The 14,394-nt window shown below is 33.9% G+C and overlaps 1 protein-coding gene across 2 annotated transcripts in view; it reads right to left on the bottom strand.

Moving 5' to 3' along the window:
* LOC124371401 (probable 2-oxoglutarate dehydrogenase E1 component DHKTD1 homolog, mitochondrial) overlaps positions 1–14,394 on the bottom strand; it is a 59,500-nt gene that overhangs the window by 17,667 nt on the left and 27,439 nt on the right. For both annotated transcript variants that reach the window (XM_046829732.1, XM_046829733.1), the window contains 5 exons: positions 6,505–6,662; positions 4,541–4,676; positions 2,187–2,318; positions 1,895–2,015; positions 244–383 (listed from right to left, as the gene is read on the bottom strand). In XM_046829732.1, the coding sequence (XP_046685688.1) occupies positions 244–383; positions 1,895–2,015; positions 2,187–2,318; positions 4,541–4,676; positions 6,505–6,662 (687 nt within the window). The remainder of the gene's footprint in view (positions 1–243; positions 384–1,894; positions 2,016–2,186; positions 2,319–4,540; positions 4,677–6,504; positions 6,663–14,394) is intronic.

Here is a 14,394-nt window from a genome sequence, read left to right as displayed (position 1 = left end):
GGACATGGGCATTACAAGGCAAGGCTCACAGTAACACCAAAGAAGACAGTATCGGCAAGGAACAGATTATTAGGAAAAGACACAGATGTTAAATCACAATCTACGAAATTTACATTAAATTTTTTAGAAAACTTTCCAAGAACGATTAAAGCTTATTGTGTAATGAAATCTACAATATATAACTTACAATGGTTATTAAGTACATCACTAAAAGGGTAGAAAACATAAAAGAAATAGATTTACCTCCAAGAATGTGGCTTGGCCTTCTGCTAGGTTGTTGAGAGGAATGTGCATGTCATTGGTCTCCTGGTCAACCAGCATCACGTGTCTGTGAGAAAATGTGCCTCGCCCAACATCTTGTCCACTAATTCTGACATTGTAACCTGTATATAAGTGTCAAAATTAAGTAATCAGATAAATTAACCTCTGTAGTTACAATATAGTCAACACTGTACCAAGTTTAAAGGTTTTATATTGACCATAATTCTGAAATAGCCACAATACTTTTTATTTTTTTAGGCAAGTGGACTAACACTGTTGCAGTTTAACCAAGATAGAAAACAAAAATTAAAAATAGAAGACAACAAGAACAGAAACAATGTTTTGTCTTTCTTGAAAAAAAAGAAGAGATCAAACATATTGTGCACAAAACACATCTAAGAACATTTATTGGCTGACTGTTAGAAAAGCCTATCAATCGTGGGGTTAGAAAAATTTTATTTCTGTCTGTCTGTTTATCCACACGATGTTTCAAAAACTAACTTGGAATTTTGTATGAAACTCCAGTTTTAGATGTAGAACACTGAGTTTGATTATAGTGCATGTTACTCCATGGGATTGGCTGAGCGTTAGTGAATATCTTTAAATTGGTCTTAAAGGTAACCATGAAAGCAACGAGAAAATATCAGAATAATTTTGTAAACAGTACACACATAAGAGATTTTAGCATGGACATATTAACACACGTAGCCTAAATATACCAACACATTTTATTTTATTGAAACTTGGTGTGTAGGTTTTTATTATTTAAACACTGACATGAGTCAATTTAACGAACAAAAATGTGAATGTATCAAGTGGCAAGATATCACGAGATAGATTTCATCTGTATGAATATACTTTAAAACTTCCATGAAATTTTATTTCTACATAGGCAGGAACAAGTTCTATAATGGTGCATGTCCAACCACGAAATTTGGCTGAGTGTCATTGAAGCCTATCGGGGCATTTCATTAGATTTTATAAGGTAGAATTAGGGAGAAATGAGAGAAAAGGTGTTTTTGTGCAACAGTTAAACATACTTCACAGGTGGTCTGCTCACCCTGTACATGGAAAGGATAATTTTTAAACCAAAGTGCTGAATTATTTTAATTATTGGTATTTACATCATTAACAGCTGTTTTTAATTTAAATAGAACATTTCCAACTGTAAGGAAATTTAATTTTACATACATATAAAAATTAAAATAGGTAGCTATTTTATTTTTCCATCAATAAACATGAATAAGGTATAGTACAAGTGATTAAATATCCAACAAAATATTATTCTTTCAAAATTCTTTGTAGGAATAATGCTTTTCGATATATTTAATTTAGAAAACTTATGAATGGAAAGTGATTTTTTTTCTTCTGTCAATGTCCCTTAAATGTATATAAATGTTTAGTATCAAGTTATCTGCTTCATCTATTTGTAAGACATGATTAAACAAATTTAAAAATGCATTTAAACTTACAGACAATAAATCAAATGAAATATGATATGAGTTCAACTTGTATGCTTATTTTTGTGTCTAATTTTACAATAATAGGTTTTATTTTAATATTATAATTTCTTGTAAAAATTCAATACCTTAGAATATTTACTCTCAATTTATAAAAAACCTATCTTAGTTACCTTCATAAATGAGACTTCCCCATGCCATTGCTTCAGCTGTACTCCAGTCAATGTCCAGGCCTTCATTAATCCTCTTCAATCTTCCTTTAACATGGTTTTTCAGAAGCGTTGGGTGAATTATCTGAAATGAAAAGTCCTTGCAGCCTAAATATGCTATCAGTATAACATATTATACAAACAGAGTGTCATCAACAGAGAACAAGGTGAAACATAAAGTTTCCATTAAATATTATTATGTATTATTATACAAGGATAAACATGTAATGGAAGTGTAGAATGTTTGTTTACTCACAAAATGCTCAGGGTAGCTGACAGACTTGATGGCAATGTATCTGAGCAGGTTTGTGTCACAACCAGTATCCCAAGTTGTGATAGCTGCAGGTGCCTGGCTGAACCCCCTCCAGTGAACACCAAAATAGCTCTCCTATACAATTTATAACCAAAATGACATTATGTGGCTTTATCTCATCAAGATCTTTTAATTTACAGTATCACTCAATGTGGTCACCTTACTACAGTTTTTCCACAACCCACAGAGAAGAGGAGAATAAATTTAGAATCTATCAAAAACATCTTTGGGTGATATTACAGTTTTCAATGAAGATATTAAAATTTTTTACCATTCAAAAGTTAGAGTTTGATGGTGGGACTTTTTGAATACCTGGTGTGTCTGTATGTGTAGGACACAATAATGGCGGTCATACATATGTAACTTGTAAAATATGTAACAGATCTATTTTTTAGAAAACTAATAGCAAATACATTGCTTCTTTTGTAAATTTTAAACATGTTTTTTATACAATACACAAACAAAATTACACTAGTAAAAAATTATGCAACATTTTTCAAAAATATCCCTACTAAATTTATATTTATAAACGTTTAATATGAACTCTAATAGATGTTGAATATCCCAAACTAGTACATTTAATATGTGTCACATTTATTTAATTTATAGTGCTGCATTAACAAGTTAAACATATGCTTAGAAAGTGTTTGAAAAAGACAGTTAAACATAAAAAAATTATTTCAAGTTTGACGTTTAAGATCTTGAAAATCCACTCTAGTTATCTCAACAGCTCAGATTGAGTGTATAAGACAGTATTTCTCAATGTTGTTGGACTCAAGGCCCCTTTTAGGTTTGTACTATTGTCTGCTGTGCCCCAGATATAAGATGTGTGACAGAGTGTGAGTGCAGTGATATAGCAAGCCTACCTAACCTTATGAATTTTATCAGAGAAGGGTATCAAACAACAGTTTTCAAAAGATAAATATTTTCCATCTAAGTATAATACACATTTCAAGTAGTAAAATTTCATAATTTTAATCACATCTTATTTTAAAACAGCAATATTTTAAATCCAGACTTGCATATGCACATGAACTACATGTTTTGTCAATGTAAGTTTTTTTTACTTTAAATCAGATATTGATTAAAGACATGACTTTTATAACTAGTGATAAATCAGACAAAAAAGATATTTTATTCTGTATAATTATATCACCCAATAATTAATTCAATAAGAAAGTAAGATTTTATATTGATAAAAAAGTAAGTACTAATTAAATCAACTAGGACGCTAGTAATTAACAGTAAACACTTGTCCCAACTTACTACAGCAGAAGCAACAATCAGACAATCTTACTGTATCAATGAATGGCTCTTATCCACTGATTTACTTGGTGACCTAGACTGAACTGTGAGATTCCAATTAATAGCACTTTGATGAATCATTGCTACTGATTCTTAGTGTCACCTTTGTAGTAAACATGACAAGTAACAAATGACAATGACATCCTTCAGGTAACCATATATTGCATGTCAGCTCAAACACCCTAGGCAGACTGTACAGTTGCCAAGAGACAACCAACGAGAACTACTGACGAATAAAACAAATAAGTAGTCAGATCTCATATCCTTTGCATATTAATTCAAATAATTTTTCTTTTTTATGAGTGTTTTTATTGTACCTAATTGCACTGATAACAATGTTAAGTATACAGTGCAGTTCCTTACCGAGATGTTCAGCGGACAATGATTCTATACGGATCATGCAATGAGTCCTAATTGCACTGGTTGCTTTTACTCGAATGGAGCTTGAAGCCCCTTTTTTGAACCACCATTCAACTGCCACTATCAGTATGCTACATATTCCAATAGATTTTTGCCAGTCAATGTTATGGTTATTGGCTTGTCTGAGTGTAGTGATGTAAAGCGTATCCTGTTGTCAAGGCAACATATTCTGAGAAATAGTGATGAATGTGTCTGTGAGTCTCTCACCAGAACGCTCTTCGTTCAAAGGTATAGCAACCTCTTTCATTTATGTTTAATTGTTTTAATAAAAGTAATTTATAGAGCTGTAGATGCACAAATGGTTATTAAATAATTCAATATGACATTATATACCTATTCTAGCTTGAAGGGAATAATATATTTATTTAACTTTTCACACAATGTTATTTTCTTAATCATTGTCACTCAAACATCGTTGTGGTGCCCCTGGCAGGGGTTAGAAATAATTCACCTTCATTTTTTGTTCTTTCCTTCAACAGTTCAATATTCTTAAAAACTAATAAGCAGACATTTCCAATATAATTAACACTACAGTTTGAACACTACAATGAATTTTAATTTAAATAACCTACTTCAGGTGTATAGGAATCTGCTTTCTGTAAACACTGGTTGAGCCACTCAGTGTAGCTAGCCAGCGCCTCCTCCACTTCCTGATCACTCAACACTCCTGCCTCCTTGAGCTGAGCTGCGGTTTTGTCTGGTATTGTACTGGAACATGACAGTTATACAGTAATCATAATGGATTTCGTTTATATTTCATTGCAATAAATAATACATTTTATATCATTATCATTGGGATTTTATGCTTAAAAAGAATTAAAGCAGCACAATTTTAATTAAAATACATGTACCATCAACTTTGATATTTTATTATATTTTGAATATTGAATGATGTGGGGTATATTGTACAGTAATTTATTTATTTGCATGCTACATTATAGATAAATTATCAATTACATTGTAGCATTATACAATAAATTATTAAATTTAAGCTAGTTAGCAAATATATAAAATACAAATAATCAATACTCAATCATGCTAGTCTAAATACTAATAACTGTAACTAATAATAAATACATTATACAATTTATTCTTATCTGAAATAACCTTAGATAAAATATTGAAAGCTGAACATATTAATTTAAATATAACATATTTTACGAGACTACGAGACATACATATCACGTTTTACTAACATTAGACAAAACAATAAATAAATACATATAAATAGTAATTCAGAAAGAATATTTATGACAAAAATTATACTTAGTTTATCTTGAAATTATTTAATACTCATAATTCTACAACATATTAAGTGTTGCTCTAAAATATTAATATATGTATTTAATATTATTTTCAGTATTACTTAGTATTAGACAGAAACATTTGTTACTGATATACATTTTTAAATGAACTTCAGCTATTGATGTATTCCACATTCGGAGCAGAATAACTTACACATAATGGTATTGTTATCAATCTTATTGATGGTTCGAAACAAGAGGGTTGTTGTTTATAAAGATCTAAAACATCTGAGAATTTTTACGCAGTGGTGAGGTGTGCTGTCATTTATAGATAACTAGTCAACATTTATAAAATTTAAAAATTATATTTTTAAGGAAAATTTAAAATTAAACACATAAGAGATACTAAATCGCCCATAATTCGACGAAAGAAAGGCACGAAACAGTATTAACTGTAGATAAAGGAACCAGGTTCTTACTTCTACATTATTACTAACAGTAGGTTCTCTATCCTTAGCACATCTGATTCAGTGTAATAATCAACTCCCTCCATGCCTATCCCCTCTACTGTTAGTCAACACAGTTGAGTCCTACTATGTATCCAGGTCAACTCATCTCTCAGCCGAGCGCACCGTCTGCCTAGAAATCTATATTTGGCTATTCTCAGCTTCTCTCACCACTTGGAACGAGCAACTTTCTACTGTATGTCTTAAAATGCCATGCACTCATGTCATGTTTGTTCAGTGTTCTGTCTAATAATGGCTAAAACTTTTTAATTTGTAATTGTAAACTAAAAATTTGGTTAGTTAATGTATTATTTATTTCAAAACAATATTGTTTTGGATACAATGTCTAAGTTGAACTGTTAATAGGTTTACTAAATTAAATTTTGTTTTGAATCAGAAACATTTTCACTGTGCAGCATAAACAATGCAGATTCGTTGTTTTTCAGGAGGGCAACAACCTTTGTTAAACACTGATATTCTCACCCTCGACATTAGTGATGACACAGTGAATACATAGTGCTTCACCACTGATTTTATGCCAGCTGATCAATACTACACAAGGGTAGACATGGGGTTCCAAAGATTACTGTCCAACCAATTTGCACTCTATAAGCATACAACCTGGTTTTTTCTTGAAATAGGTAGAAGAATTTATCCTAAGAAAGAAACTGATCTTCAGCTACAGTAGTTTTAATAGACGTCAGTGTTTTAAAAGCATTTCACACAAATTGTAATATTATGATTGTCACACCATCCAAATGACATATGACTGTTCAGGATACTTACCTTCGTTTGTGTATCACTTCATACAGTCTGGGGTTTGTGAATGTTGGGTCATCTAGTTCGTTGTGTCCCCTCTGGCGATAACAATTCAGGTCCAGAAACACATCCTTTCTGAACTTCCTCTGGTACTCCGTCACCAGCTGAGTAGCTCTAATCACATCCTACAACACAATTCCTGGCTAATAAAAATATTTATAAGATGCTTTGAACTTGAAATGTTTTTTGGAAGTCATTATACTTTAGATTTTGCAAACAGATTCAAAATGGAAAAATTGGCACAATTAGGTGAAGGGAAGGAAAAAAGTGCAGTACAAGGTAGCTAATACAGGAGTAAGAATACAGGAGCTGCTTGATCCTCGTAGAAGTTGAATTATCCTAATGTTAAATTCCCAAGCTATCCCTAATCAGGGAGAAGCAAGATTCAAGTGTTACTATACTATCAATAACCTTGGCGTACATAATATTATTCCAATAAAAGTCTGTATAAAAATCACCAGTAGACCCACATAATAGAAATATTATTTTTTTAGAATTTGAGTAATTGAATATCAAACAGTATAAACCACACAATAAGCACAAACAAAACTGGTTAGTTACTCCTTTAGGGGAGTTATGACATTTTGGAACATCACTAATTTATATATTCATTAGATAAGCAAGTAGAAATTAAACAATACTCAAAATAGTAAAAGAGTATCTTCAATTTTTAGATTAAAATTATTTTTAATATAATGTAATATAATATGATAAAAAGTATATAGTAAAAAAGGTGATGTATTCTTTTACTTATTTTAATATTTATAATCACGAAAATAACTGTTTTGAAAACGGGATATAGAAAGTTACAAAAAACCAGCAATAGTTAACTAATGTGGAGTTTATTAAACACAGTTTTTAGTAACAATTTTATTGTTTACGTGGAAAGAATCTTCTAAGGAACTGTCCTTCCTCAAAAACTAACCAATGTTCACTTATTGTTAAAATACTACAACTAAGTGAATCTAAAAAAAGCTCTAACATTTCAATTTTGTTCCTAATTGATTGAAAATTTCAATGAAAAACACAAAGAATAAAATTGATCATCAACATATGTTATTTTTTTCGGATCTAGAAGTATTAGTGGTGAGTTTCCCAACGCTGTGGCTGCCCTCTCCCTTACTTGATGATTTCTTCTCCTCCTGTTGCTCAGTCTCCAGGTTTTGTGTACTATACAGGTTCCGCACTTAATCTGGTGTTTGACTCCGATTTTGGGAATCGTCAATGGGAATCGTGTAGGAGGAAGGTCTTCACTGCCTCACAAATTTTATCTGCAAGCCACAGTTTCCCTTCATAATTGATGTAGGCCATGCCAGGTATGAAGCTTTCTTTCAGCATCCATGTACATTTACTGACATTGGCATATTGGTCAATTAAATCATTCAAAAAACCATTAGTCTTTTTAATTTCCTCATTGACACATAATCACTGTGCTAGATCATATCAATGAGGAATATTTACTAAAATTATGTGTTAGTTTGAATATTTTTCAAGTTTGCTTCTGATTGTACATATTGCTTCTTCTGACTGATTTCTTGAAACATCATTAGTACCACAGATCAACAACAAAATGTCTTTTCCCTCCAGTTTTTCACTATGTATATTTACTGGATTCTAAATGTATTTGGCTCTACCTCCTGGAGTCCAAAACACACTGTTTGATGAGTCCTAGTCAACTTATTAACATATACAAACATGTGGTCTATGAAGTTGTATGTCCAATCACGGACTTTAGATGAGTGTCATTGGAGTAGTAGCTGGGACACACTTCTCCTTTGTCTGCCAGGGCGATTTAAAAATTGTATAATTGCCTGCCCGTCTATCTGGCCATAGGACATCTTGATAATAAAATGGACTCACCAATATCACGAGCTAAGGAGGAATATAAACTTGTTCTTTGACATGTTAAGCATGGCTGGGGTGTACCTTAAATGTCAGGATAGCAAATAATGGGCAACTCCAGCGCTTGAGTATTTGAATATAAGTTTATTCATCCAAAACATCTAATTAATAATTATACATTGAACACAAAGTTGTTCATACCAGACTGATTAAATATTGGAGACTACCAAACATACTAAAGAGCTTGAGGGCTAGCGTGACTTACCCAGTACCAGGGACAATAGGGCCAACAACGACATGGCCGCACGGAGAATGACACCCGGGCAGGACTCGTACAGGACTGGGCCCCGACTTGACTGAGATGGCGATACGAGAGATGAGCCGACAAGAGCTGGGAGAACTACTTCTCTACTAATTTTGGCTAAGTTTGGGTTTATATACTGAGGTGGTGGTTCCCTCTCTCCAGAGGAGGCGGAGCCTCCCCTACCGTGCCGCACCCCGGGGGTTCTGAGCCCTGATTGGCCAGTGAGTATTTTGGGTCTACACGTGTGACCTCCAAGAGCGGAACAGGTTTCCCACAGCCGGCCATTAGTGGTGAGCCGACATCCCGACACTGGTTTTTTGAATGTTATTTTAAGCTGCGTGTGGCCTTTCCTCATGTGGTGTCATCCTCCCTGGGAATCTTGACTACATGAGTGTTTTTTTTTAAGTTGATGCCTAATCTAAATAATCCTGTCCTGCATTCCCAGACGCTCGTTAATACCGCGGGTTAGCCTTGTTGAATAATGATAGTAAAAGTGAAGGCGGGATAGCCTTGTTGAATGACAATAGTGAAAGTGAAGGCGGGATAGCCTTGGTAAACAAATGTGAAGGCGGGTTAGCCTTGGTAAATAGTGATGCGGGCGGGGAAGCCTGGCAAAAAGTAGTGATAGCGGCAGGGAAGCCGTGTGTTCGGAAATTAGTAAGGAAACGAAATTAACCTTGGGTAAATTAGCAGCCAGTGTAATTAAAAGAGAGCATAATGAAGTGTGGTCACAGTTACAGGAAGAAACAGATAATACAGGAGAGGAAGTATGGGATAATATAGTAATGGGAACTAATTCAAATAAAGATATGGATGTATTGACCTTAATAGACAAAAAGTTAGCTCATTTGAGTGAGGAAGATAAGAATATTTTAAAACCCGTTTTGTTGGAGTTTAAAATCTTTGTTTTATGATGGAAAGGACCATTAGGATGTACTAGCTTGATTGAGCATAAGATTCCTACAGGGGACGCTGCGCCAATCAAAATGGCACCGTATAGGTTGCCAGAAGCGTTAAAGGGGTAGTTTCAGGAGCAAGTTGCTGATTTGTTAGCTAGGGGACATTATTGAACCATCAGATTCTCCATGAGTAGTCCTATAGTGTGGTAAAGAGAAAAGAGTGTAGATGCGCCACCTGATCAGCCCAACTCAGTATCGACTGTGTTGTGATTTTTAGAGCACTAAATGCTCTGACGCGTAAGGATAGTTATCCTTTGCCATTAATACAGACCACTTTAGATTCGTTTAGGAGGATGTAAGGTATTTTTCTACCTTGGATTTGTTTGCTGGTTATATGCAGGTAAATGTGTCGAAAGAGGATCGTCCTAAAACTGCTTTTGTTTTGCCAGACTCGTTATGGCAGTTCAAAAGGATGCCATTTGAGTTGACGTCTGCTCCCGTTAACCTTTTCAAGGTTAATGGACAGTGTTCTAAGAGGATTAAAAGGGGCTGGAGTATTAGTGTACTTAGATGATGTAATAATTGCTACAAGGTCAATGGTAGATCATGCACAGAGATTGCGGGAGGGTTTTGAAAGTTAAAACAAGCAAAATTTGGTAATGCAACCGGAAAAGTGTATGTTTGCTAGAGGGAGTGTAGAATTTTTAGGACATACTATAGGTGAATTCGGAGTAAAAACCGGATGCTAAAAAGATTGATGCAGTACTTAAGTATCCGATTCCAGCTAAATTAAAGGATGTACGTAGTTTCTTGGGGCTTGTGAATTTTTATAGGCGATTCATTCCAAATTTCAGTGATAAAGCGAAACCACTTAGTAAGTTAACTCGTAAGGATCTGGATATGAATTTATTGACGTGTAAAACTTGAAATACCAAAAGATGAAATTCTTAGGGTAAGGACAGGGAATAGCTCAATTAAGGAGCATGTTGAATCAAATAAGTGTTCTCATGGAATTTAAGGAGCCAGTCAGTGCCACGGATAACGGATCTCGTAAGAAAAAGGGTTAATAGATTCAGTTGGAACAGGATTAAAGTATTTGTTTGGAACCTTAGATGTAGATGATTTTAATGAATTAAATACAAAGATTGGTATTTTAGCCAAAAGTGGACGAGGATATAGTTCACATGAATAAAAATCAGCTAACCTACGTGAAGGAATTACAAGATGGGTTGAGAGTTACGCAAGGGGATGTTCAAACCATTGCTAAATTAATGAATAACAATTTTGATAAAATTGCAAAAGTTATGGGAGAAGTTCGAGATAATATTATGGATTTAAATAGAACAATTGTATATCAGCATATGTTGTATTCGGTAATAAGAAGTATGGAGTTTATTATTCAAAATGTACATACGGAATTAATCAAAATTCAAGGGGCATTGGATGAGGTATCGCAAGGTCATATTAGTTCAGTACTGAATCACCTTTTAAATTAACGGAATTGCTTAACGAATTGGTACGTAGGTTACCTGAAGGTTATTCACTTTTAGCACCTATTGACATCAGCATGGTACATATATTCTATTCTAATATGCAAAGGCTATGCAGTTGCATATAGTGACGGTATACGAATCATTTTTCGCCTCCATCCAAAACATCTAATTAATAATATTATACATTGAACACAAGTTGTTCATACCAGACTGATTAAATATTGAGACTACCAAACATACTAAAAGAGCTTGAGGGCTAGCGTGACTTACCCAGTACCAGGGACAATAGGGCCAACAACGGACATGGCCGCACGGAGAATGACACCGGGCAGGACTCGTACAGGACTGGGCCCCGACTTGACTGAGATGGCGATACGAGAGATGAGCGCGACAAGAGCTGGAGAGAACTACTTCTCTACTAATTTTGGCTAAGTTTGGGTTTATATACTGAGGTGGTGGTTCCCTCTACAGAGGAGGCGGAGCCTCCCCTACCGTGCCGCACCCCGGGGGTTCTGAGCCCTGATTGGCCAGTGAGTATTTGGGTCTACACGTGTGACCTCCAAGAGCGGAACAGGTTTCCCACAGCCGGGCCATTAGTGGTGAGCCGACATCCCGGACACTGGTTTTTTGAATGTTATTTTAAGCTGCGTGTGGCCTTTCCTCATGTGGTGTCATCCTCCCTGGGAATCTTGACTACATGAGTGTTTTTTTTTAAGTTGATGCCTAATCTAAATAATCCTGGTCTGCATTCCCAACGCTCGTTAATACCGTGGGAAGAAATGTTAAGAGGGCCACTGTCCTAAAAGCCTCAGATATCTGTCTACTTTCCAAACTGGACTTCCAATTTGGAGTAGAATGATTCATAACAGACATATCCCCACAGAAAAATGTTACATGGTGCAAAGAGAGATGACCTTGGAGAATGTAAAGCCTCATCTGCGGTTATATGTGCCCTAGCCAACGCTGAGACAGATTGTTATTTGGAGAAAGGTTCACTCAAGGTCAACGCTAATAGAGACAATTAGTGAGGTTTTCTAAAACTCTAGACCATGCCTATTACTTCCAGCACTCTTAGTTACTGGGAAAAATTTGTTTCAATAATACTATACATTAAAACCAGATTTTATTTTTTAAACGCCCTATAAATACAAAATTGAAGCAAATTATAAAGCGGTGTTCAGGAAATTCTAACTACTTATCTATTCATGAACGGGTTAAAGTCTAAAAAAATTCTATAAGTTCAAGAGAGAGGAAATGTTTAATTGTGTAACATAAAGCTTTTGAAAGATAAAGTAACAAATTGCAACAAACCTCAGTTTTTGGCAAAGCAAATGTTTGATGAATCAGTGTTAAAATTATAATAATCGTAATAATAACGAGCCTTTTAAATTAAAAGCTGAACATTCAAAATTTGAGACATGTAGTACTTGAAAGGAAGTAATGCTGAATACAAATTTGATTTTTATTTAGATAAAAGTAACCATTTGATGTTTTCCTTAATGTATAAGAATAAGAATACGAATAAGAATAAGAATATGTTTATTGTCATAGAGCTTACACGAGCATCGACACAAGTCATGTATAAAATATAAAAATTAGCATAAGTCCAGACAAGGAAAATTTGGTACCCAAAACATGAAGTTGCCAAAACAAGTCACGCCACAATTTAAATTATTTTAAAATACAAATAAATAAATAACAAATTAAAACAGGTATGTAACAAATAAACAAATAACAGCAAGTAAAACACAGCCTCAGAAATTACAACAACAGAATTATATGACATTGATAAATTTTCTAATATAGTTTGTATAAATAAAAAACCATGACATTAACATTTAAAATCTAATCATTAAATTAAATAGGTTATGTCTAGAAACTAACAGTTCCACAGTCAAAAAATTCTTTCAATGAATAAAATGGATTGACTAAAAAAAGCCAGGAATAAAATTTTTGTTTAAATTCATTAAAACTATATTTTGAGATAAGTGGTCTTAAAAAGTTGTATACTTTCAAAGCAATAATTGTGTGACTATTAATAGTTTTGTTTAGTCTATAAAATTCTATGGATACATTTTCTCTATTTCTGGTGTTATACATATGTCTGTCACTGTATGTCTTCAGAGGTTCAGGATGTTTGAGTATGTAGAGTACAATATCAAATATATATATAAGTTAAATATTGTTTGAATTTTATTTGCAATAAAAAAGTGAGCTAATGGTTCACAACGTGCAATAATTCTAATGGCTTTCTTTTGTATAGTAAAAATTTCTGATATCCTACTGCAGTTTCCCCATGGAATAAGGCCATATCTGAGCACTGATTGAAAGAAAGCAAAATATGCCGTTCTGAGGTAATCAGTGTGCACACAACACGTGACACGTCTTAAGAGGTAAACAATCCTGGAGAGCTTAGCTGATAGGTGATCAATGTGGGGTCCCCATGTTAAATGATCATCCACAAAAACACCCAACAACTTCACATTATTCAACAATTCAATATCAGAATAAATATTGTAATTTACTTGTCTCAGGCTAAAAATTATATGCTGTGTCTTGTTTTCATTCAACAAAAATCCATTGGAGTTAAACCACAATGATGCTTGTTGAATGGATTCCATTGAAATTTGTTTCAATTCATTCAGGTCATTACTACTACTTAAAATGGTTGTGTCGTCTGCATATAATATAGTTTTGGAATTGACTGAGAAAGGTAAGTCATTGATAGCTACCAGAAACAAAAGTGGTCCGAGAACAGAGCCTTGAGGAAATCCATACTCAATCAAGAGCTCTCCTGACCACTTTCCCTCGGCAAATACTTTCTGTCTACGATTACTTAAGTATGATTAAAAAAAAACTAACAACATTCTCACTTAAACCATAATATTTTAATTTCATAAGGATGTTATTGTGATTTACAGGATGTGCCCTGCTCAAGTCACAGAGAGTGGCCTGAGCAAAGTCTTTGTTTTCAAAAGCATTTAGCACAAATTTAACAAGGCTGTCTATTGCATCAAAGGTGCTTTTTCCTGACCTAAAGCCAAATTTTGACATACTCAAGAAGCCATTAGTTTCCAAAAAAATGTTAATTTGATCGTATACCAAAATTTCAAATAATTTTGACAGTATTGGTATAACAGATACTGGGCAGTGACTATTTGGCTCGTTCTTGGGCCCCTTCTTATAAATAGGACAAATACGAGCTATTTTAAGTTTATTTGGGAAAACTCCCTCAAGTAGGCAGAGGTTCAAACAGTATGAAAAAGGTTTGGTTAAAGTTGTTATCACCTGTTTTATAAGAAAATTTTAGTCATCAGGA

Source organism: Homalodisca vitripennis, unplaced genomic scaffold, assembly GCF_021130785.1.
Source record: "Homalodisca vitripennis isolate AUS2020 unplaced genomic scaffold, UT_GWSS_2.1 ScUCBcl_1313;HRSCAF=4776, whole genome shotgun sequence".
Classification (NCBI taxonomy): domain Eukaryota; kingdom Metazoa; phylum Arthropoda; class Insecta; order Hemiptera; family Cicadellidae; genus Homalodisca; species Homalodisca vitripennis.
Note: the sequence above shows the minus strand (reverse complement) of the source record. Positions and strands in the feature narration are given on the sequence as shown.